The sequence below is a fragment of the Homarus americanus genome, unplaced genomic scaffold (genome assembly GCF_018991925.1).
Source record: "Homarus americanus isolate GMGI-L3 unplaced genomic scaffold, GMGI_Hamer_2.0 scaffold52169, whole genome shotgun sequence".
NCBI lineage: Eukaryota > Metazoa > Arthropoda > Malacostraca > Decapoda > Nephropidae > Homarus > Homarus americanus.
Window position 1 is genome coordinate 5,038 of NW_024732919.1, and position 24,963 is coordinate 30,000.

The 24,963-nt window shown below is 44.6% G+C and overlaps 1 protein-coding gene across 1 annotated transcript; it reads left to right on the forward strand.

The window, feature by feature from the left end:
• LOC121869204 (actin-binding protein IPP-like) lies at window positions 1–24,101 on the forward strand (the record flags this gene model as incomplete). The annotated part of the gene is made up of 7 exons (XM_042370441.1): window positions 1–138; window positions 3,731–3,875; window positions 3,976–4,114; window positions 5,198–5,390; window positions 5,589–5,705; window positions 23,846–23,864; window positions 23,994–24,101. Coding segments are annotated over exons 1-7 (859 nt in total), but the record flags the coding sequence as incomplete, so codon positions are not given.
• Between the last annotated feature and the right edge of the window lie 862 nt (window positions 24,102–24,963).

The following is a 24,963-nucleotide window of genomic DNA, read 5'->3' on the forward strand; positions in this document are numbered from 1 at the left end:
ATGGCGGCAGCACGTGTGGAGTACTCTGATCATGGGGAGGGGGAATGTAAATCTAACCTGCTAGAGAACTTACATTCACTCTGGCAGTTACAAAAGTTTTGTGATGTAGAAATATTAGTTGATGGATCAATTGTGAAGGTGAGAAAACATTATTTTTTAACTTTTTTTGTATTTATTGTCTGAAATAACTGTAAAAACTGTCGTCTGTCCTGTCTGTATATGTATACTTAACACAACAACTATTTTTCTTATTTCAGGCTCACCGTGTAATACTCTCGGCGGGAAGTAATTATTTTAAGACAATGTTTACGTGTGGATTAAGTGAGGAAACAATACAGTCTTCTTCAATAGAAATGAAGTCTATGAAATTTAATATATTAAAACAGCTCATCGGATTTATATATACTGGTAAGGATAAAGACAAACTTTTTAAAAGTTAATAGAAAGTGAGTGCTAATGTAAAACTAAAAACGATATTTTTTATTTTGTTGATGGACTTTTTTTTTTTTAATCTTTAGAAAACATCGAGGTAACAGTGGAAAACGTTCAAGAGTTAATTGTGGCTGCAAACATACTTGAAATTCACCATGCTGTACGTGTTTGTACAGACTTTCTTAAGAGTGAACTTCATCCATCCAATGCTTTAGGAATTTACATGTACGGTTTGATTTGATGATTCAGTTCAGTTGATTATGTTACCTATACGTACGTACAATAAATAAATCCATTAGGAATAAATCCATTAATTTTTTTTTTTTTTAAACAGGTTTGCTGAGGCCCATTATTTAGTAAACCTGCTGTCTGCTTCACAGGACTTCAACTTTTCCAATTTCGTAGAAATGACAATGGAACAAGAGTTTCTTGAGATTCCTAAAGAAATTCTACTGTATTTTTTGGAGTCAGAGTATCTTCATATTGACTCTGAGTTTCAGGTAAATATTTATATACGCTTTTTTTTTTATTTAATAGTAGACCCAAAACAATCAAATTTATCTACCTTTTCTTTCTTTATTGTATTACAGGTATTCTCTGCTGCCACCAGATGGATTACACAAGATATAACTAATAGACATTGTTGTATTTATGACATTTTGAAACGAGTGAAATTGTCTTTAATTTCAAGTAAACTCATAGAAAAATCAATTAATGAGTGCTCTGATATCAATCTGAAGGTTATCCTTAAACAGCAGAGGACGACAATTTTTTTGGACGAAAGGGAAGCCTCGTATATCCAGCCAAGAATTTGTCTTCGAAAGAAAATTTATGTCATAGGTGGATGGAAAGGATCAGAGAGTATAGTTTAAAAAATGTCGAATGTTTTGATACCTTTAGGCAGAAATGGCAGAAAGTTTGCCCCATGAAAATTGAGAGATGTGGGCTATGAGTAGCAGTCTTACATGGGAAAATTTTCGTTGTTGGAGGGATTGGAGGGGACAGTCAGATTTGGGCAGATGGCGAAGTTTATGATCCACAGGAAGAAGATTGGACTGGGATATCTTCTATGGTTACCCCACGATGTGATTTTGGATTATGCGCTCATGGAGGTTACCTCTATGCCTTCGGTGGTTGGACGGGATCGGTTGTCGAAAAAAGTATTGAAAGATATGACCCTATTACAGATGAGTGGAGATTATTAGAGTCAAATATGCTAGAACCTATATCCGGGTAAGTACAATAATTATTTTCAAATTGAATTTACTGACTGATAGTATGAACTACTGATAATAATGAGAGAAAATGTAGCAGTGACCTGTACTGTCTTTTTTTTCCCCCTCTTTTTTTTTCTTTTACAGCATGGGTATAGTAGAACATCGAGGTCTTATTTACATTGTTGGTGGAGTTGGATATCATTACACCTTCCTGCGTAATCTTCTCTCATACAATCCTGTGACTGGGGATTGGAAGAATCTAGCACCGATGATAGGTCCACTACATAAGAAGATAGGTGTTGCAGTTTTGGATAACTTTTTATATGTAGTAGGTGGTGGTATTAAGAAAAAATCAATGCAAAGATATTCTTTTGAACAGGTAAGATTATTTACCAGTGCAAAACTTATGAATTCTTATTTTTATATACATTTACCAGTGCTGTGCATATGAATTCTTATTATTATATACAACAAGATTTGAATTACAATATTGTAGCTAGGAAGTGGAAACATTTTTGTAATACTATAGTGAAAACGGAGTAAAAAATTGTATAAAATTGTATAACTTCCCCCCCTTTCTTTTACTTTTCTTCTTTCTTTTACTTTCCCACAGAACAAATGGTTTAAGTGTTCATCGATGTATTTTGGTCGAAATAGCCCAGCAGTTGTTGCCACAAATTCTCTGTTATATGTCATAGGCGGCTATAGAGGGGTAAGGAAGAACGAATGAAAACAGAATGATTAATAAATATGTGTGATATACAAATCCAAAGTTTTAACTTTTAATTTTTTTTTTAGGTACCTATCACTAATGTGGAGTATTTCGACCCAAAGAAGAACAAGTGGATGAACTGTGCATCACTCCCAGAGGGTCGGTCTAATGCTAGAGCAGTCGTAATTTGACTCGACTTTCTTTCTCTTCTCTCTTCTTGACACTTCCCCAAGCTCAAGAAGCTAAGAATATCCAACAGAGAAATTTACAAGTCCTCTTCTTCCTCTTCATCCTTTTCAACAAACACACACTTAAAATAAAAATAAAAACTGAAATTAATGTATAGTTTTTACTTATCCATCCCAAGCTGCTGTAGATTAGTTTTCCTTTAGTATTAACATTAGTATTTGAGAATGGCGGCGGCACGTGTGGAGCTCTCTCATCACGAGGAGGAATATAAAAAGTTTGCCCTATGAAAAAATTTTCGTTGTTGGAGAGGGGTTAGAAACGGAAGTACCACCACCACGGGTATTACCAGATATCACCACACCACTAAAAACAAAACTGACAACTGGTTAGTCTTACATTAGTATCTGAAGATGGCGGCTGCACGTGTGGAGCTCTCTTATCATGAGGAGGAGGAGGAGGAATGTAAATCTTATCCTAACTACCTGCTAGACGACATACATTTCCTCTGGCAGTCACAAGAGTTATGTGATGTAGAAATATTATTAGCTGATGGATCAGTTGTGAAAGTGAGTGAGTGAAACATTTACCTGTATTTACCTACTACACTTCCTTCTCTGCCTGCCCTCCATCACCCACCTTTTACACCCATATCTACCCGCCGCCGCCCTAACCGCCCAGGAGTCTAGGACCAAGGAACAGTGGAAGAAATCTTCCAACTTCCCTGAATGCTTCCTAGCAGTGGTTTGCTTTGGGCTTGCTTCCTATTGTCCGACTAGTCTACATCTATAGGTACCTCACAGCACTGTTATTATGGTCTCTCTCATTTTACATCCTCCATTTACCCCATGACCTCCTCCTATAGGTCCCAGGCCGTTACCAACACTTTTTCCTTCCCAGACCAAATATCCCTCTTCCGAGTCCTCTTCCCAGTCATAGGCCTGGTATTTGACGACATATTAGTGTCACATCAATCTATATTATAACAGGGAATTCCCCCACCCCCCCCACCACCCACACATACATTTTTATGTAAACTTGACGACGACGACCCTTCACCCAGACTTTTACGCCCCCCTTAACGTACCCACCCCAATCAATAAACTAGCCCTTCCCCCCACTCGGGGACAAATAAAAAAAAAAACTACTGATAGTATTGATGGTATTACATTTTATTCCACAGGCTCACCGTGTAATACTGTCAGCGGGAAGCAAATATTTTAAGGCAATGTTTACTTGTGGATTAGCTGAGAAAACAACACAGTCAATAGAAATGAAGTCTATGAAACTCAATATATTACAACTGCTCGTCGACTTCATATATACTGGTAAGGGAAAATATTTTAAGTTTTCATAATGCTGCTCTACTTAGATGTAAAATAAAACGAAATAAATTATGAATAAAAAACTTTTTTTTTAATACTTTAGGAAACATGAAGATAACAGTGGAAAATGCACAGGAGTTAATTGCGGCTGCAAACATGCTGATAATGTCCCGTGCTATACGTGTTTGTACAGACTTTCTTAAGAGCGAACTTCATCCATCTAATGCTTTGGGAATTTACCGGTACGTACAGTATAATAATTAATTATTTTCAAACTATTTATATAACACGACGTAACTAATTCCATATTTTTTTTTTTTTTAAAAACAGGTTTGCTGAGGCCGATAATTTAGTAAGGTTGCTGCATTCTTCGCGGGATTTCATCTTCTCCAATTTCGTAGAAGTGACAATGGAGGAAGAATTTCTTGAGATTCCGAAAGAAATTCTACTGTATTTTCTTGAGTCAGAGTATCTTCATATTGACTCTGAGTTTCAGGTAAAATAATTTTTTTTATTTAATATTACAAACTTTCAACTGACTTTATTTACAAACGTTTTAACCCCAAACTATCAAATTTATCTTTCTCTATTATTTATTGCAGGTATTCTCTGCTGCTATTAGATGGATTACACGAAGAACTAATAGATATGGTTGTTGGCATTTTGACATTTTAAAACGAATGAAATTATCTTTAATTTCAAGTAAACTAATAGAAAAATCAATTAATGAGTGCTCCTCTGATATTAGATTTAAGGTTAACCTTAAACAGCAGACAAACTTGGCCAAAAGGGCAGCCTTGTATGTCCAGCCAAGAATTTGTACTCGAAAGAAAATTTATGTCATAGGTGGATCAAAGAAAGAAAACTATTACCAAAATAAATTTAAAAAAAGTGTTGAATGTTTTGATACCTTTAGGAAGGAATGGCAGAAAGTTTGCCCCATGAAAAATATAAGAGTTTTGCCAGAAATAGTAGGCTAGTCTTACATGGAAAAATTTTCGTTGTTGGAGGGATTGGAAAGGAGAGTCAGATTTTGGATTATGCGCTCATGGAGGTTATCTCTATGCCTTCGGTGGTTGGACGGGATCGGTTATGGAAAAAAGTATTGAAAGATATGACCCTATTACAGATGAGTGGAGATTATTAGAGTCAAATATGCCAGAAGGTAGATCCAAGTAAGTACAATAACAATTTTCAAATTGGATTTACTGACTAATAGTGTGAACACTGATAATAATGAGAAAATGTAACAGTGCCTGTACTTTTTATTTTTTTTTTTACAGCATGGTTATAGTAGAACATCAAGGTCTTATTTACATTGTTAGTGGATATATGGACTTTTACAACCCCATGCATGATCTTCTCTCATACAATCCTGTAACTGGGGAGTGGAGAGCGCTAGCAGGACGTGCTCCACCTCTCTGCAACTACACGATGGGTGTTGTAGTTTTGAATAACTTTTTGTATTTAGTGGGTGGTCAAGAGGAAACATCACTAGAAAGAAATCCTTTTGAACAGGTAATATTATTATTATATACAATACAATTTGAATTACAGTAGTGAAAAGGGAGTAAAAATTGTATAACTCCCTTCTTTTCTCTTTCCCAAGACAATAATAATGATTTAAGTATATTGGAGAAGAATTTTTGTAATACTGTAGTGTAGTGAAAAAAGGGAGTAAAAATTGTATAACCTCCCTTCTTTTCCTTTCCACAGAACAAATGGTTTAAGTGTTCACCAATGAATTTTGATCGAAGTATCCCAGCAGTTGTTGCCACAAATTCTCTGTTATATGTCATAGGCGGTCACCGTCAAAATGACCTTAGTAGACTGGTAAGAAAGGAAGAATGGAAATGGAAGAATGAAATGAATGAATTATATAGAATGAATTATATTACAATTTTAACCTCTAACTTTTTTTTTTAGGTATCTGTCGCTAATGTGGAATATTTCGACCCTAAGAATAATAAGTGGATGAACTGTACATCACTCCCCGAGGGCCGGTCTTATGCTAGAGCAGTCTTAATTTGACTCCCTAAACCTTCCTCAAGACTGACATTATCTTCATATTTAATCCATTTAAAATAAAAAAAGCTTGATTTCTATCTTTTTAACTTACCTAACATTAAATTTGAAAGTATCCTTATAATTGTTTAATTTCACATTTGCTCAATACTGAATAAAGAGCTGACCAAAGCTGTCTAACCGGCCAAGATTAGTAGGATGAGTGTGTAGCTTAAAAAAAAGTCTGCCGAAAGGCTCCTTACAAACAAAGTAATTCAGCAGTTAAGCCTCAGAATAATAAAGCCCCAGAATAATTCAGCAGTTAAGCCCCAGAAGATTTATCAAGTAAATCTATAAGCATGGGATTTTCTTCCGAAAATCATCCAAAACATTAATTCAAAAGTTTTCTTTGAGCTGCTGTGACGCAACTGGTGATAGCAAAGGTTGCTTATATTAATAAGTCCTCTCACACAATTAAAATTAAAAACAAAATACTTCCAATCAATGTATTACCTATCCCAACATACTGAAAGATTGAAGAAGCAACGGAAGCACCACCACCACCACCACCACGGGTATTACCAGATATCACTACACCACTAAAAACAAAACTGACAACTGGTTAGTCTTACATTAGTATCTGAAGATGGCGGCTGCACGTGTGGAGCTCTCTCATCACGAGGAGGAGGAGGAGGAGGAGAAAGAGGAGGAGGAGGAGGAGGAATGTAAATCTTATCCTAACTACCTGCTAGACGACATACATTTCCTCTGGCAGTCAGAAGAGTTATGTGATGTAGAAATATTATTAGCTGATGGATCAGTTGTGAAGGTGAGTAAGTAAAACATTTATCTGTGAGTGAAGAAACATTTCTCTGCCTGCCCTCCATCACCCACCCACCATTTACACACCATATCGGGGGAGGGAAACTTAACTACACCGCCCACACTCACCCTCCACCACCCTTATTACCGCCCAGGAGAAGTCAGTGGAACATGGTTAACAAAGTCTATCCAGTGCAGTGGAAGAAATTTCCCTGCTCCCCTAACTTCCTTTCTCCCCCGACACAAATAAAGAGCTGTTTATCCAACTTTCTTCGCATGAGAGAATCAATGTTTCCTAGCAGTGATTTGATTTGGGCTTGCTTCCTAGAGTGGTTTGATTTTGGTTTGCTTCCAAGTAATGGTTTGATTTTGTTGTCCGTCCATAATTCTCTCACTTTTATGTAACTTCACAAAACCTATGCTATGACGACGACTCTTCACCCAGACTTTTACGTCCCCTTAATGTACGTACGAGTGAGTATAAAGGCAGTATGAACGAACCAAAAAACTTGAAAAAAAAACGATGGGGATTACATTTTATTCCACAGGCTCACCGTGTAATACTGTCAGCGGGAAGCGAATATTTTAAGACCTTGTTTACATGTGGATTTGCTGAGAAAACAACACAGTCAATAGAAATGAAGTCTATGAAACCCAATATATTACAACTGCTCGTCGACTTCATATATACTGGTAAGGGAAAATATTTTAAGTTTTCATAGTGTTATGCCGCTATCTATATGTAAAATTTTTATTTTGTTGCAAATGAATAAATAAAACTTTTTTGTAAAAAACTTTAGGAAACATCAAGATAACAGTGGGAAAAAAACGCGCATGCGTGCGTAGTGTCAACAAAGGCTGTAAGAGACTGCTCCTTAAAATTCGTATTTCTGACGAATTCAGCGAGTCTACCAATCCCAGCCTGTGCAGACAACTATAGTAAGACACAGTTATCAGCACAGTGGCATAAATTTCATTTTTACTTTTGGACTTTGTCATTTTTTGGGGATAAAACATCTGGTCCTACCACCCGATCCCTCTGAGCAAAGTTTTTCAAGCTTGCGCATGCGCAATGTGATAGTGTGACGTAGCAGTGACGTCATTACCACTCCACCTGACTGCAGTGTTGCCAACGTGCCCTATGCCCGCCGTTAAACGCTCCCGTTCGTTGGAAACGGCGGCAGTAGGTGACAGTGATGCTGACGACTTTCTTCTTGAAGACACGTCAAAGAAGAAGCAGAAACCTCAGAAGTCAGGGCCTCCAGCAGGGACCACGGCTCCCCCTTGCACCCCTTCTGGGTCTGTAGAGGGTGGACTCCTGTCATCGGGGTCCCCAAGTGAGCTTACATGTGGCTCAGTGACCGACCCTCCGCCGACGATGGACATAGGGGATTCCCTTTGTCTCCCTGCCCCGTCGTGCCTTCGTCGTCTCGCCTTTCCTCGGGAGTTGCCTCTGAGCACACGGACGACCTGGTTCTTCCGTCACTGCTCTCCACTTCAGGACTCAACACTTCGCGTCCGCCGAGGTCCCACAGCCGTGATAGTCACCACACAAATGGACGAGACGGTACGCCTCCTCACTCAGGTGGGCTTTCCTGCTCCCCAGGGGGAGGTGATGCTGAAGTTCACCATCATCACCCCAGAAACTCGTCGTACCAAGGTAATGGTTCGCCACGTACCCTGGGAGATCCCTATCGACGATCTTCGCCCTCTTCTCCCACAACTACTGGACATGGAACGCCGCATCAACCCGGTCTCCAAACGTCCATCCAACGAACTCATCGGCTGGTGGGTGGGCCCCCTCCCCCCGAAGGTGAATGTAGGACCAATTTACAACTGTCCTCTCGACCGATTTATCGGAACCCCGAAAATCTGTGGTCGTTGCCAATCGTGGAAACACCGCACCTGGGAGTGCACGAGGATGGTCGCCTGCGGTTTCTGTGCAGGTCCTCACGAAACAGTGGAATACAAATCGAAAATTCAGAACAAAATTCCAGTTATTCCACGGTGTGTCAATTGCCATGGCAGTCACCACGCCTGGAATGCCAATTGCCCACAGCGTCCTGGCACTCGCCCGGAGAAAACTTACCCTGTACCCCCGCCCTCGTCTCTGACGAAGCCCCTGTCAACCAAACCTCACTCCTATCCACCACCGCCTCTTCCATCCACCAAGGATTTCCCATCCTTTCTCCCCTCCCTCCCTCTCCCTACCGTTCTTGGAACAAGGTCGTTGCCGGCCCTGCTACACAGTCACCACCATCTCCTGCCCACCCGGACCCCCGCTGTGTCTCACCAGCACCACCACCTCTTACTCAACTGAACCCTCACCGTCCCTCTTCGTTGCTACCACCACCACATGCCCAGTCGGGCCCTCGGCAATCCTCGCCGCCACCTCCAGCTCCTGTACAGGTACACCAAGTTGGTTCTATGGAAACAATCACTCTCCGTCTGGGTCGCCACTCCAAGCAAATCAACCTTCTCTCTACCTAACTCGACTTGTTTGTGAAAACAATTGCGACATTGCAGAGGCATCAACAACTCATTCTGGACACCCTGACCCAACAGGGGCGCACTTTGCAAGCCCTGATGACCCGCCTCCTTCCATCTCCCGAGATGGAGGATCCATCCCTCGCTCTCCCACTCCTCCCTCTCCATTTTTCTCAACAGAAATTGGTTCCTCCTCTGGAGCCCTGTCTAGCCCCTCCGACTCATCTCACACCGGAGGCCGTTCCCTCCTCTTCTTACAATGGAACATCCAGGGACAGACCTCGCCCAGTTTGTGTTCTCCCAACAAGTAGATGTTGCTCCACTTCAGGAAACCATCACAGACGATGTTACTCCACTCCGCCTCTCTGGCTATACTGTTTTACACCCTGCCTCGGTACCGTGGGCAGGCTCGTGGCCTCCTCACCCTTGTGCGTAACACCATTCCATCTGTTCGTCTCCCTTCACCTGACTCACATGGACCCCCGTCTGAATTACTTTCTGTCTCCCTTACTCTTGGTGACCGGACCCTTCGTGTAGTCAATGTTCATTTCAAGAGTGATTCTCTGGACCCCCAGGTTATTCACGACCTCCATGATGGGGTTCCCGCTATTGTTCTTGGCGACTTTAATGCCCGCCATCCCACTCTTACTCCGGATCATCCCACGCCATGTACCCTTAACGGATCACATCTCTCCAGTTTCTTAATGGGGATGATGATGTTCGCTTTCTTTGTCCTGACGATCCTACTCGCCTCTCCCATAGTTTCCTTGATGTTGGCTTACTATTGAACGGTCATACCTCCTTTCATCCTACCGTCTGCACCGAGCCTGCTCTGTATGGTGACCATCTTGCCGTTACTACCCATCTCAGGCTCTCCTTCTCTGCCCCGACATCAACTCCTTATCGATCCCCTCGCCTTCGTCTCACACAAGATGCTGTTCCTTCCTTTACCCAATATCTTTCTACCTGGGCGGATTCCTATGTTGTCCCCTAGTCCCTTGACTCTTACAGCGCTGATTTTGTTGATGCCGTGTATGACTCTTTCAATCGCGCTACCCCTCCACGCCCTCCCCGTCACCCCAGAAGTACCACCAACTACTGGTATCGTATCCCTACCATGAGACATCTCCGGCAGGTAACCCGTGATCTCCACTCTGCCATACGGAGGTCTCGGTCTCCAGAGGACTGGGAAGACTTCAAAAATTGGTGCTCCTTTGCAACTCAGGAGCGCCGTCGGATACGTGAGGCGGACTGGCTGTCCTACACGGGGTCTCTATCGTTCCAGCCGTCACCCTCTTATGTATGGAATCGGATTAATGCTATACGGGGTACTCGACGGAGGCCTCCTCCCCACCCTGACCCCGCCTCCCTTGCCTGCTCTTTAATGGAGGACTGGGCACGAGCTTCCTCCCCTGAGGCACTTCCAGATCCAATGCAGGAGGCAGTGCTGGCTTGCATCGATGCGTCTGAGCCTGTTGTTCGTGCTGCTCTTACCTCCCCTGCCCCCACTGATCATCCCATCACACAGTTCGAGCTTGACAGTGCTCGTCGCTCTAGAAAAGACACCTCTCCTGGGGATGATCAGATAACCTACACCGTCCTCAACGCCTGTACTAATATTCCTTACGGCCCCTTGCTCGCTCTCTACAATATGTCTTATGAACATGGGGTTCTCCCGTCCAACTGGAAAAATGCCACTATTATCCCCCCTAAGCCGGGAGATTCTGGGAAATATCGACCCAATAGTCTTACCTCCTGTGTTTGCAAGATGATGGAGAGGATACTCCATCGTCGCCTTCTTCACACCATAGGCGGCTTCCACAACTCCCTCAATGGTTTCATTCAACATCGCAGCACAGCACACTCCATTGCTTCCTTTTATTGCAATCAGACTGCCCGCATCTCCGTCTTCCTTGATATCAAGGGAGCCTTTGATACGGCTCAGGCTGCCCTCATTTTAGCTGAACTTGCTCGGTTAGGGGTTAAAGGGAGACTTCTACAATGGATCGCCTCTTACCTCACTGGACGTCAGGCCCGGGTTCGCGTTGAAGGCTCTATGTCTCCTGTTCAAGAAATGAACCTCGGCACTCCTAAAGGTGGAGTCCTGAGTCCCACCTTGTTTAACACTCTCATGCACTCCATTGCATCTCTCCCGTGGCCGACAGAAGTTGTCCACTCAGGATATGCCGACGATGTCCTCCTCCAAGCCCCTGACTATCTCAGCATGCAGGAAGACCTTGATCTGGTCACCAGAGAGTGTGATTCACTTGGTTTCCTTCTTTCAACTGCGAAAACAAAAGCCATGTGGCACGGTCGTGTTGTACCTCCACCCCTTTTCTTATCAGGAACGCCCTTGGACTGGGTTAATGAGACAAAATACCTGGGTGTGTATGTAACTCGCACACGTTGTCAGATCCCTGAAGTCCGCTATCTTCGAGACATATGCTTTCGGCGTCTCGCTCCCCTCTCTACTATGTGCAGGGGTTCCCTTGGTGCCACCATCCCTGTACTTCTCACCATGTACAAGTCCTTTGTCCGTTCCTGTGTCGACTACGCCGCCCCTGCCCTCGTCAGCAATAGTCGGACTGCTGTCAACCGTCTCGAAGTTATCCAGAGGAAAGCGGCTCGTATCATCCTTGGGGCTCCTCAGTGGACACGCTCTACTTCTCTATATACCGAACTTGGTCTTTCCCCTTACAGGATCTTGTCCAGGAGTTTTACCTAAAAACTGCCGTTTCCATTCTACGGGATCCTCGGGGCAACTATGTCCAAACCAACTTGACTCCTGCTGTCCGAGACCGACCTCCATCTAGAAGACAGTGGCGAGGGTCACTCATCCGAGCCCTTCAGGAACACGACCTCCTGCCTGATATTGTTGTCACCCCTGCTGTTGGTTCGTCTCCTTCTCCCTGGCTGGATTTTCAACCTGAAGTGATTGCCCTCGGTGGACCACTCCCGAAATCCCAGGTGAACCCTGTTATTCTCTGCAAATACCACCTCTCCAGGATTGCCCACTGGTCCCCAGGTAGGGTCGTCCTCTCCACTGATGGTTCTGTTGACCCCGCTACAGGTAGGGCCGGGGCTGGTGTCTACATCTCCCGTCCTGATGCCGCTGAGCCTATCAAACTTTCTCTCTGAGTTTCTGACAGGGCATCCTCCACTCAGGCTGAACTAATAGCCCTCCTTGCTGTCCTTCTCGCTGAGGAAGAAGCAGATGGTTTCTGCCCCTTGCTTGTCTGCTGCGATTCCAGGTCTGTTCTCGACGGGATCGCATTTGGATCAGGGGAAAATAAGGACCTCATCCTCCGAAAACGAGGGTTAACATCCACACTTCAGGATGCAGGCCGTCCTGTGACATTCCTATGGATACCCAGTCATGTCGGTATCTTGGGGAATGAGGCAGCAGATGGCCTTGCCAAGACTGGCTGCAACAAGGCCACACCTGACTACGTTGTTCCTCGAACACTTTTTCAGATTAGGACCCAATTCGCCGCAAACAGAGAGAAGCTCGGGAAGCAGCCATCCCCTTGGACTCTCCGCCCACCTGGTACGATGTCCTCCGTAAACTTCCTGACATCTAGTACGTCTACGGGAAAGGGTCGCGGAAAGGGGACGTGATTGCTGCCCGTATCATCATTGGGTATGACTTTGCTTGGGAGATTGGTATCCCCGCATCCCCTGAGCAACGCTCTTGTGCATTATGCAGAAGACCCGACAGCAGCACCCTTATCCACTACCTCCTAAGATGTCCCCACACACAACGCTTCCGTGACGCCTGCTGGACCACCACTCCACGACCCCCTGACGGAGACACGATGATCCTCCCCATACTGGTCAGATATTTTGTAAATAATATTGATTATGTGTTAAAGGAATATCCTTCCTTCCTTAGGCTTTAGTAAGTCCCTTTATAATATTTATACTGTATATACTTGTCACACTTGCCAGATGCTTCTGGTGTCATTGTACAGGGGTACCTAGTGACAGCACTAGGATCCCACTTCCTCTATCAAGGAATAAACAATTGAAATTGAATTAATTGTCTAAATAACTAAGACGACAATTATCTTAATTTCATAATTTTGGCCACGAATCCTTAATCTGTGCCTCGAGGACGACCTATACTGAGATTGTAAGTAATATTTCATCAATTAAAATGCTGAATATACTAGAGAAATTAATTATCAAAATTTCAACTCGACTGATCAAACTACAGTTGATGTGCTACAGCTAGGGATATATCACAGTTGGTGTAGTGCTACAGCCGGTGATGTACTACAGCTGGTGATGTGCTACAGCTGGTGATATATCACAGCTGGTGATGTGCTACAGGTGGTGATGTACTACAGCTGGTGATGTGCTACAGCTGGTGATATATCACAGCTGGTGATGTGCTACAGGTGGTGATGTACTACAGCTGGTGATGTGCTACAGCTGGTGATGTCCTACAGCTGGTGATGTGATACAGATGGTGATATACCACAGCTGGTGATGTGCTACAGCTGGTGATGTGCTACAGCTAATGTGCCACAGTTGGTGATATGCTTTGGCTGGTAATATACTACAGCTGGCGATGTGTTATAGATGGTGATGTGCTACAGCTGGTGATGTTTCACAGCTGGTGATGTGCTACAGCTGGTGATGTTTCACAGCTGGTGATGTGTCCCAGCTGGTGATTTACTACAGCAGGTGATGTGTCACAGATGGTGATGCGTCACAGCTGTTGATGTGTCACAGCTGGTGAATTGTCACAGCTGGTGATGAGTCACAGCTGGTGATGTACTACAGCTGGTGATGTACTACAGCTGGCGATGTGTCATAGCTGGTGATGTGTCACAGCTGGTGATGTACTACAGCTGGTGATGTGTCACAGCTGGAGATGTGTCACAGCTGGTGATGTACTACAGCTGGTGATATGTCACAGCTGGTGATGTACTACAGCTGGTGATGTGTCACAGCTGGTGATGTGTCACAGCTCTTGATATGTCACAGCTGGTGATGTACTACAGCTGGTGATGTGTCACAGCTGGTGATGTGTCAAAGCTGGTGATGTACTACAGCTGGTGATGTGCTACAGCTGGTGATGTGTCACAGCTGGTGATGTGTCACAGCTGGTGATGTACTACAGCTGGTGATGTACTACAGCTGGTGATGTGTCACAGCTGGTGATGTGCTCACAGCTGGTGATGTACCAGCCGGTGATGTGTCACGGTTGGTGATGTGTCACAGCTGGTGATGCATACAGCTGGTGATGTGCTACAGCTGGTGATGTGTCACAGCTGGTTGTGTGCTACAGCTGGTGATGTACTACAGCTGGTGATGTGTCACAGATGGTGACGTCACAGCTGGTGATGTACTCACAGCTGGTGATGTGCTACAGCTGGTGATGTGTGCCGCTGGTGATGTCACAGCTGATGATGTACTACAGCTGGTGATGTACTACACCTGGTGATGTACTACAGCTGGTGATGTGTCACAGCTGGTGATGTGTCACAGCTGGTGATGTACTCACAGCTGGTGATGCACTTACAGCCGGTGGTGTGTCACAGCTGGTTGGTGCTAGAGCTGGTGATGCATTACAGCTGGTGATGTGTCACAGATGGTGATGTAATTACAGCTGGTGATGTGTCACAGCTGGTGATGTGTCACAGGTTTTGATGTACAGCTGGTGATGTGTCACAGTTGGTGATGTGTCACAGCTGGTGATGTACTACAACTGGTGATGTGGTACAGCTGGTGATGTGGCTGCCAGCTGGTTATGTGCTACAGCTGGTGATGTACTACAGCAGATGTGTCACAGTTGGCATGTGTCACAGCTGGTGATGTACTACAGCTTGTGATGTGTCACAGTTGGTTATGTGCTGTGCTGGTGATGTGTCACAACTGGTGGTGTGTCATAGCTGGTTATGTGCTATAGCTGGTGATGTACTACAGCTGGTGGTGTGTCACAGCTGGTGATGTGTCACAGCTGGTGATGTACTACAGCTGGTGGTGTGTCACAGCTGGTGTTGTACTACAGCTTGTGATGTACTACAGCTGGTGATGTGTCACAGCTGGTGATGTACTACAACTGGTGATGTGGTACAGCTGGTGATGTGTCACAGCTGGTGATGTGTCACAGCTGGTGATGTACTACAACTGGTGATGTGGTACAGCTGGTGATGTGTCACAGCCGGTTATGTGCTACAGCTGGTGATGTACTACAGCTGGTGATGTGTCACAACTGGTGGTGTGTCACAGCTGGTTATGTGCTATAGCTGGTGATGTGTCACAGCTGGTTATGTGCTACAGCTGGTGATGTGTCACAGCTGGTGATGAGCCACAGCTGGTGATGTACTACAGCTGGTGATGTGTCACAGCTGGTGATGTGTCACAGCTGGTGATGTACTACATCTGGTGACGTGGCACAGCTGATGATGTGCTACAGCTGGTGATGCGTCGCAGCTGGTGATGTGCTACTGCTGGTGATGTGCTACAGATGGTGATGTACTATAGCTGGTGATGTGTCACAGCTGGTGATGTGTCATAGCTGGTGATGTGCTGCCAGCTGGTGATGTGCCACAGCTGGAAGATGTGTCACAGCCGGTGATGTGTCACAGCTGGTTGCGTGCTACAGCTGGTGGTGTATCAGCTGGTGATGTGGTCACAGCTGGTTATGTGCCAGTAGCTGGTGATGTGTTGCAGCTGGTACGCGGTCACAGCCGGTGATGTACTGTTGGTGATGCGTCACAGCTGGTGATGTGTCACAGCTATTATGTGCGCAGCTGGTGGTGTACTACAGCTGGTGATGTGTCACAGCGCTGGTGATGTGCTGCTGCCAGCTGGTGATGTGCTGCCAGCTGGGTGATGTGTCAAAGCTGGTGATGTGCTGGCAGCTGGTGATGTGCCAGCTGGTGATGCTGAGCTGGTGATGTGCCAGCTGGTGATGTGGGTCACAGCTGGTGATGTGCTGCTACAGCTGGTGATGTGCCACAGCTGGTGATGTGCTACAGCTGGTGATGTGCTACAGCTGAGTTGCGTACTACAGCTGGTGAATCTGTCACAGCTGGTGATGTGTCACAGCTGGTTATGTGTCGCAGCTGGTGATGTGCTACAGCTGGTGATGTGCTACAGCTGGTGATGTGCTATAGCTGGTGATGTGTCACAGCTGGTGATGTGTCATAGCTGGTGATGTGCTACAGCTGGTGATGTGCTACAGCTGGTGATGTGTCACAGCTGGTGATGTGTCACAGCTGGTTATGTGCTACAGCTGGTGGTGTACTACAGCTGGTGATGTGTCACAGCTGGTTATGTGCTATAGCTGGTGATGTGTTACAGCTGGTGATGTGTCACAGCTGGTGATGTGTCACAGCTGGTTATGTGCTTCAGCTGGTGATGTGTCACAGCTGGTTATGTGCTACAGCTGGCGTTGTGCCACAGCTGTTGATGTACTACAGCTGGTGATGTGTCACAGCTGGTTATGTGCTACAGCTGGTGATGTGTCACAGCTGGTTATGTGCTACAGCTGGTGATGTGTCACAGCTGGTGACTGGCTTCAGGTGGAGTGTACGTCAGCGCCCCGTAGCACCAGCTGATTACATATTCATGGGCGGGTCTGACACTTGTTGCTTTCACAATGAATAAAATATTGGTGTTGGGGATTTCTCTTGTTAAATGGAAGGGTGACGCGCGTGCACGCACGCACGCACACACACACACACACACACACACACACACACACACACACACACACACACACACACACCACATTTCTTGACATAAAAGCTGCATTTGATATTGCCAATAGGCAACTGATATTGTACGAACTAGCCAAAATGGATATAGGAGGTAGGCTACTTCCCCTGGAGAGGACGGAGTCACCTACAACATCATTAGACTACTAAGGCGCGTGCCAGGCAATCCATTGTTGGTATTGTACAATATGAGTCATGCCGAGGGCCAACTACCCACATCATGGACCAGCAGTATTGTTGTACCAATACCGAAACCAGGACAGCCTGATGCCTTTCGTCCCATATCACTAACCAGCTGCCTGTGTAAAACCTTTGAGAGGATGGTTCTTGGCAGACTCTTATATAGAATCAGAGAACACATGTCTCCTAACATAAATGGCTTCACCCATGGTAAAGGTGTACATAATTGCATCACCACATTCCTAACTGTGCATGGTGATGAAAGGCACAGATACACCACATTTCTTGACCTAAAAGCTGCATTTGATATTGCCAATAGGCAACTGATATTGTACGAACTAGCCAAAATGGATATAGGAGGTAGGCTGTTACACTGGATAAGTGGTTACCTAACCAACAGAAGGGCTGCTGCACTGTTTCAGGGTTACAAAAGTGAAGTTAAAGATATGCAACTTGGTACCCCTCAAGGTGGAGTACTTAGCCCCACTTTGTTCAATGTTCTTATGAATGCATTATTAAATTTAATACCAGACAACCCCAGCAATATCTCAATCAGCTATGCTGATGATATTCTTATACATACTAAAACTCATCGTGAAATGCAAACCACCCTGAACCATGTATACGCAGCCTGTGAACACCTCGGTCTTATTATCTCCACTGACAAAACTAAGGTGTTCAACAAACAAGCTGGTAACCGCAAACGCGGCCCCGCCAAGTTCAAGATAGGTAACAACACTATTGACTATGTTTCTTCTTTTAAATATCTTGGTGTTTCCGTCCCTTGTACCCTACCTGCCATACAACAGCTAACCCGCCAATGTACTGACAGACTGAGACCTCTTAGAAGTGTAGCGGGGTACAGCCCGCACTATGGTGCTAATATTAGAATTGTTAAAACAATGTACCTAGGCTATATAAGATCTCTGATAGATTACCACGCACCAGCCCTGGTCATTCGTGACGGGAAAGGCGTTGACAAGCTCGAGAAAATGCAAAATAAAGCCCTCAGAATTATCCTAGGATGTCCCATGAGCACTAAAGTACTTAATATGAGGAAAGAACTAGGTATACCCAGTGTTAAAGATAGAATAATTGAAGTCAACCTCATGATAGCCCTGAGGCTTCTGCGTGGTGATCCTGATAACATTGTTTCCTTAAAATTGCTAGAATGTATGAACCATGGGACTACTGAGTCTAAATGGATCCAAACTACAGCTACACATATGAAGATGTTTGGACTAGACCACCTGTACAAAGTTGAGACACAACAGCGCTTCCTGCCACCCTGGCGGACAGTTCCCTTCGATATCACAATACCGACATATCCGCCTAAAAAATTAATTATACAAAGCATTTATCTCCAACACACTGCCAAATTGAGAGCTCTTGAACACATACACACTCTACAGACTGATGATAATATCACACAGACCATCTACACTGATGGATCTCTAAACACCGCCTGTGGGAGGGCTGGAAGTGCTATTGTTGTGACTCAACCTGACGGTAATATAATTGAGAAAGGAGTTAGAATTAACAACTGGGCATCCACTCTACAAACTGAATTAGTTGCCATACTCACAGCTATTAAATTCATTGAAACCACTGTTGCTGACAGTCTCATCATCACTGACTCTCTATCCTCACTACTTGCCCTTGGCACCCTCGACTCAGGTTGTCACGCTCTTGCCTCTGAAGCCAGACATAAATATGCGTGCCTTGTTGACCGGGGTGCCAAGGTCAAACTGTTGTGGATACCCTCTCACATAAGCCTCATATAACATGACAGAGTTGATGCCCTGGCCAAACTCGCGTCTAACAAAGACACCGTTGAATACAATTTGGGTCTGTCAAAAAGAACCCTTAAAACTGTAATTAGGAAACAACTTATTGATGAGTTTGACGCAAGTAGACAAGTGCAAACAGGCACTAGTCGATCCATAGGTTACCATGATGAGATGTATCAAGTGAAACATGTATATGGAGCAAGTAACAAGATCACTAGATTACAAGATGTTGTAACCGCTAGATTAAGGTTAGGATATAAGTACCTTTGGCAGTATGTTCCTCAAGCAGATGTAAACAAAACTAAATGTAAAGTGTGTGGCCATACATATGGCCACACACTTGAACACTACGTCCTCGACTGTGTGAAGATAGAACCTTTTAGGGACAGGTCCAAGCACACTGTGTGTGAAATGGCACAACACTTCATCTCTAATGGCAAGATAGCCGACATATTAAGATTGTATCCACTTTTTTGCACTTAGTAACTATATCAATTCTCATGTACAGAACCAAATACGCAATGTGCTTGAATACCTTTCACGTAAATGTGAATGACAAAGTGTGAGGCCAGACATACTGCCTCACACGCCTGTACTCACGCATGTGTGAATAAGTTATCCTTTATGTATAGAACTAAACAAATAATGTAAATGAAATACTGTGAAACATTCAGTGCCATAATATCCTGACAACGGGGGTTAATTATTATGACCCTTTGTAAACCCCACTCTGTAATCCTTTTGCGCTACCGCTCACAGGATGAGTGTGGGGTGCACAATAAAGTAGCCACTGCAAGCGGCAAAATCAAAATCAAAATCACAGCCAGAGGAAGAGGGAAAAAACTAAGTGGTACATAACAGAGGGGAAAAAGTAGCAAGGGAAGATATTCCTAGTAGGGGAAAACAGACGCCCGGAAAACAGTAATGTCAAGTTGTTTCGATTTGAGGAAACATCGGAGGCAGTGTGTCATCCTCATTGACTGCCAATTTCACTGAGGGAGAGAGAGAGAAAGGGAAGGTTAGGGAGAGTGATGGAAGAGACGGGAGAAATGGGAGAATAAAGGAACGGGGATAAGGAGAGGCACAGAGGGTGGGAGAGAGAGCGTGTGAGGAAAGCTGTGAGAGTGAAAGGGAGAGGGAGAAAGTGAAGGGAGAGGTGAGCATTGAGAGTGAAAGGGAAGAGATATTAGACAAAGGGGTGGAATAGAGAAGGAAGGTGAGACAGGTAGGAGAGTGAGGGAAGAAAAACGGGAGAGAGAGAAGAGATGGGACAGAAAGGGGAGGGAAGAAGGGGAAAGCAAGGTGAGAGATTGGGATTAAGAGAAGAGAGGGGGGGAATGGAAGAGAAAAGGGGAGAGTTTAAGATGTTAAGATGTAGGAAAGACATAACATAGAGAGGAAGGGGGAGAGTAAGAAGGTGAGAGAGGGAGGAAAAAGATGGGAAAGGAGGAAACTCGGTGTTGGAGGAGATGAGAGAAGAAAAAAGAAGATGGATGGAGGGAGGGACTTGGGGACAAGGAAGAGGGTGAGGGCAGGGGGAAGTAAAAGATAGATGAGAGAGAGAGAGAGAGAGAGAGAGAGAGAGAGAGAGAGAGAGAGAGAGAGAGAGAGAGAGAGGGAAACCCACAGGAGGGAAGAAGACGAGGAGGAGGTGGAGAAGGAGGAAGAAGAAGAGGAAAAGGGGAGGAGGATATGGATGTGGATCAGCCAAGAAGAAGACGATGGGCGGCCAGGAGGATCAGGCCAGGTCAGCTGGATGTCAGGGGAGGATCAGGCCAGGCCACGGGAGCCAGGGAGGATCAGGCCAGGTCACGGGGTGCCGCGGAGGATCAGCCAGGTTACGGATGTCAGGGGAGGACCAGCCAGGTCACGGAGTCAGGAAGGACTGTACAGGTCACGGGAGCTGTGGGAAGGATCAGGCCAGGTCACAGGTTTAGGGAGGACTAGACCAGGTCACGGGTGTCATGGGAGGATCAGGCTGTCAAGGTGCTGGGGAAGGATCAGGCCAGGTCACGGGAGTCAGGGAAGGATCAGGCCAGGTCACGGGAGTCAGGGAGGATCAGGCCAGGTCACGGGGGATCAGGCCGGGTTACGGATGTCAGGGATGATCAGGACAGGTCACAGGGCTTAGGGAGGATCAGACCAGGTCACGGGTGTCAGGGAGGATCAGGCCAGGTCACGGGAGTCAGGAAGGATCAGGCCAAGTCACGGGTGTCAGGAAGGAGATGGTAGATTGTAGACGATGATAGCTGTTAGGATTCCTTACACCGCTCGCGTCAGCCGTTGACAGCGTCTGCGTCAGCCTTCTAGCAGTAGCAATAAGCCTGCTGACGTGGTCGAGGTGACACTGATGGATCTCTCCTTCAGTGTTTTGCCGTGGACTTGTAGGAGGTTGGGGTGGTGACCTTCTGACGGAGGAGGGGGAGTTGTTGTTTTAGGTGCTTCAACTGTCAAGGTTATGAAGCACCGTTCACTAGGACTTAGTTTTAGGTGCCTCAACTGCCAAGGTTATGAAGCACCGTTCACTAGGACTTAGTTTTAGGTGCTTCAACTGTCAAGGTTATGAAGCACCGTTCACTAGGACTTAGTTTTAGGTGCCTCAACTGCCAAGGTTATGAAGCACCGTTCACTAGGACTTAGTTTTAGGTGCCTCAACTGCCAAGGTTATGAAGCACCGTTCACTAGGACTTAGTTTTAGGTGGTTCAACTGTCAAGGTTATGAAGTACCGTTCACTAGGTTATAGTTTTAGGTGGTTCATATGCCAGGGTTATTAAGCACCGTACACTAGGTCTTAGTTTAAATACTAGAAGATCATATCCTGTTATATTCTTAATGTGGATTCCATTTTTGTAACATTTGCTGTCCGATTATGACGTCACAGGCGAGTTTGTTCTCGAAGGCTATTATATACCATCGACAACAATCATAATGTGTTTTGAAGTTACCAAAAGCTTTATTACCGAAAATTTCACTGTAATTTATTTAATCAGGTGTTTAGGGAAGTGTTTCAAATTGAAGATGTTTTTCAACTGTACAAAAAAGGAGAAAGACGAGGAAAGTTAAAAATATTGAGATGAAGGAAGAGGTATGGAGTGGAGTGGAGTGTCATACAACAGCACAAGTGCACTGATAGATCTTTTGTTGCTTCGTAAACATTTTGTGGAGAGGATTAATGCTTTGTTCTTCCTTTTGGATAACATTAACATTATAACATGAACGAAAAATTTGTACAAAAATATTTGTTATAATGTGATATAGGAGGATGGATATATACATGCATACATAGTGTGTGATATTATATATATATATATATATATATATATATATATATATATATATATATATATATATATATATATATATATAATGTGTGTGTTGGTGTGGCTGTTTGTGTTGTATTCGTTTATTTCACAATTTACTAAGAGTCACTGAAAACGCTGCCGCTGAAAATAAAATATAAAAAAAAGTTGAGGATATTGGAAAAAACGGCGTTCAAACATTCCTCTTTTATGTTAGCGGGGATGTGATAAAGTTTGAGTGTGGTGACGAGAGGCGGCATCACACAACCCACCAGCCAGCGTCACACAGACACAGCCACCACCAGCTAGCGTCACACAGCCACCACTAGTTACCGTAACACAGCCACCACCAGGCAGCGTCACACAGCCATCATCAGCCAGCGTCACACAGCCACTACTAGACACTGTCACACATCCACCACCATCCAGCGTCACACAGCCACCACCATCCAGCGTCACACAGCCACCACCATCCAGCGTCACACAGCCACCACCATCCAGCCACCACCATCCAGCGTCACACAGCCACCACCATCCAGCGTCACACAGCCACCACCTACCAGCGTCACACTGCCACCACTATCCTGCGTCACAGCCACTACTAGACACTGTCACACATCCACCATCATCCAGCGTCACACAGCCACCACCATCCAGCGTCACACAGCCACCACCATCCAGCCACCACCTACCAGCGTCACACTGCCACCACTATCCTGCGTCACAGCCACTACTAGACACTGTCACACAGCCACCACCAGACAGCGTCACACAGCCACCACCAGACAGCCACCACCAATCACTCAATTTCTCTCTCGTAACACACAGGTGATCGTCCATTTAATTTTATTATGATTTTTTTTCACTCCGCCCTGTGTTCCGGACCATCACCACCATACACACCTGCATTGTTTTCTAGATTCCTGCTTCTTCTTCTTCCTCTCTCTCTTATGTAACTTTGGTAACTTCAGAATAAATGTTTAGTAATCAGCATTGTAAAGGCCTGGACTTTGGGATATAAATCCCTTGCCAGCCTAATCAGGGTCTTATAAAAGGAAAGTCAAGAACCATGAGTTTCCAAGGGGTCTTGCCACACAGGAGAGACGCCTGGGCACGGACGGTGGATCGGGCGTGGAGGAAGTGGCCATGATGTGGCAGCCGCGGCAGTAGCTGGAGTAGGTGTCCGGAGATTGACAGTCGAATAATGAAGGACTGGGGAATCAGCCCACGAGCCTCAGATGAGTACACAACCAGAGTTGAAATCCAACAGCAGGGTAAGTGCAGCTGTGGTGCTGGCTGGATAGTGTCTGATGTGTGACGAGACAGCAGCGACCATCTCACCTCCGTCTACCCTCCCTAGTGGGGTCACGAACAAGCAAACGAGCGGCGGACAACCATCCAGCTCATTCCCGCCCTAACAAGCAGTATTAGTCATAAATGGAATTTTGACTTTTTTTAACAGTTAGTATGAAAAAAAATTTTTGAGAAGTTGTCAGGAACAAAGTAACTGAAATACGCTGGAGAGAGCAGCTGATTTTAATCATTAATGGTTTCATTTTTTGAAGGCAGCAGCCACCAAAAAATATATTTTCACAGGAGTTGATTTATTGGGCTCAATAGCTGTTTGTATCTAACAATTTTATGTTTTTTTTTCCAGGTCGAGACAACAGAACAAGGTACAGTAAGTACAAAAGTTTTCATTTACGAGATTCAGGATATTGAGTGAATTGTGGTCGTAAGGAAACAGAATATAGCAGGAGTTTTATTCTCTTATTTTTACTCTCTTTTCCTGTGCTGACTATTAGTGGCCCGGTGGCAGAGTGAAGAGAGCAAAGTCGATGAGAGTAAACGGTCAATCAGGAGGACGTATTCTCAGGGAAACACCAAGATGCCCCTGGAGATTGAATATACATGTACAGTAAGGGCTGTTTGTAGTTGTTTTGTATCTTTCTCTCTGAGGAAGGCATGACGCCGAAATCTAAGAGAATAATCCTGCTACTTTCTGTGTTTCCTTATTTCCACAATTCACTCATATAGGATATTATAATAGGGTGTGGTATTTAAATATGCACATCCAAATTACATTTAGTTCCAGGGTTGAAGATTACTTTGAAATAAGATAAGTAACAAAGATTAAATTAATAAGCGTACAGCATTATCCATAATTTTACTAAGTAAATTACTTTGATTCCTGAGCTTTGCTTTATCGTGGAGCGTAGTTTACTTTTTTTATTGTATACATTTCACTAACATTGCTGACCTTTCAGTACTGGAAACCTTGTGGTGATAAATCAAGGCTTGTAATATTGTTACCTTTAGTGTTATGTTAAGTGAAAAAGTCTAGGATGGGTTGTAAGTATAACTGACACTTACTGTATATAGGCAGGGTAGTGTCTGTATTCTCAGATGGAGGTGGGGTTCAGGCAGTTTTTCCAGGTGCAGATAAAGTACTTATGTTTTTTTTTCTGTCTAACTTAAATGCAAACTTTAATTCAGATGAAGGTAAGGGTCATGTACGTATTTATTTCAGTGCACATTTGGAAACTTTCTTTCAGATGAATAAAATGTAAGGTTGCCCACAGGTATAGTGTTCCGTCCCTCGGTGGCTTTTCTGAACATATGGCAATGTTGGAATCACCTTATGATATGAATCGGTAAATTGAGGAGAGCAGGTGTTAGTTACGTGAGGAGAGCAGTTGTTGGTAACGTGAGGAGAGCAGGTGTTAGTAACGTGAGGAGAGCAGTTGTTGGTAACGTGAGGAGAGCAGGTGTTAG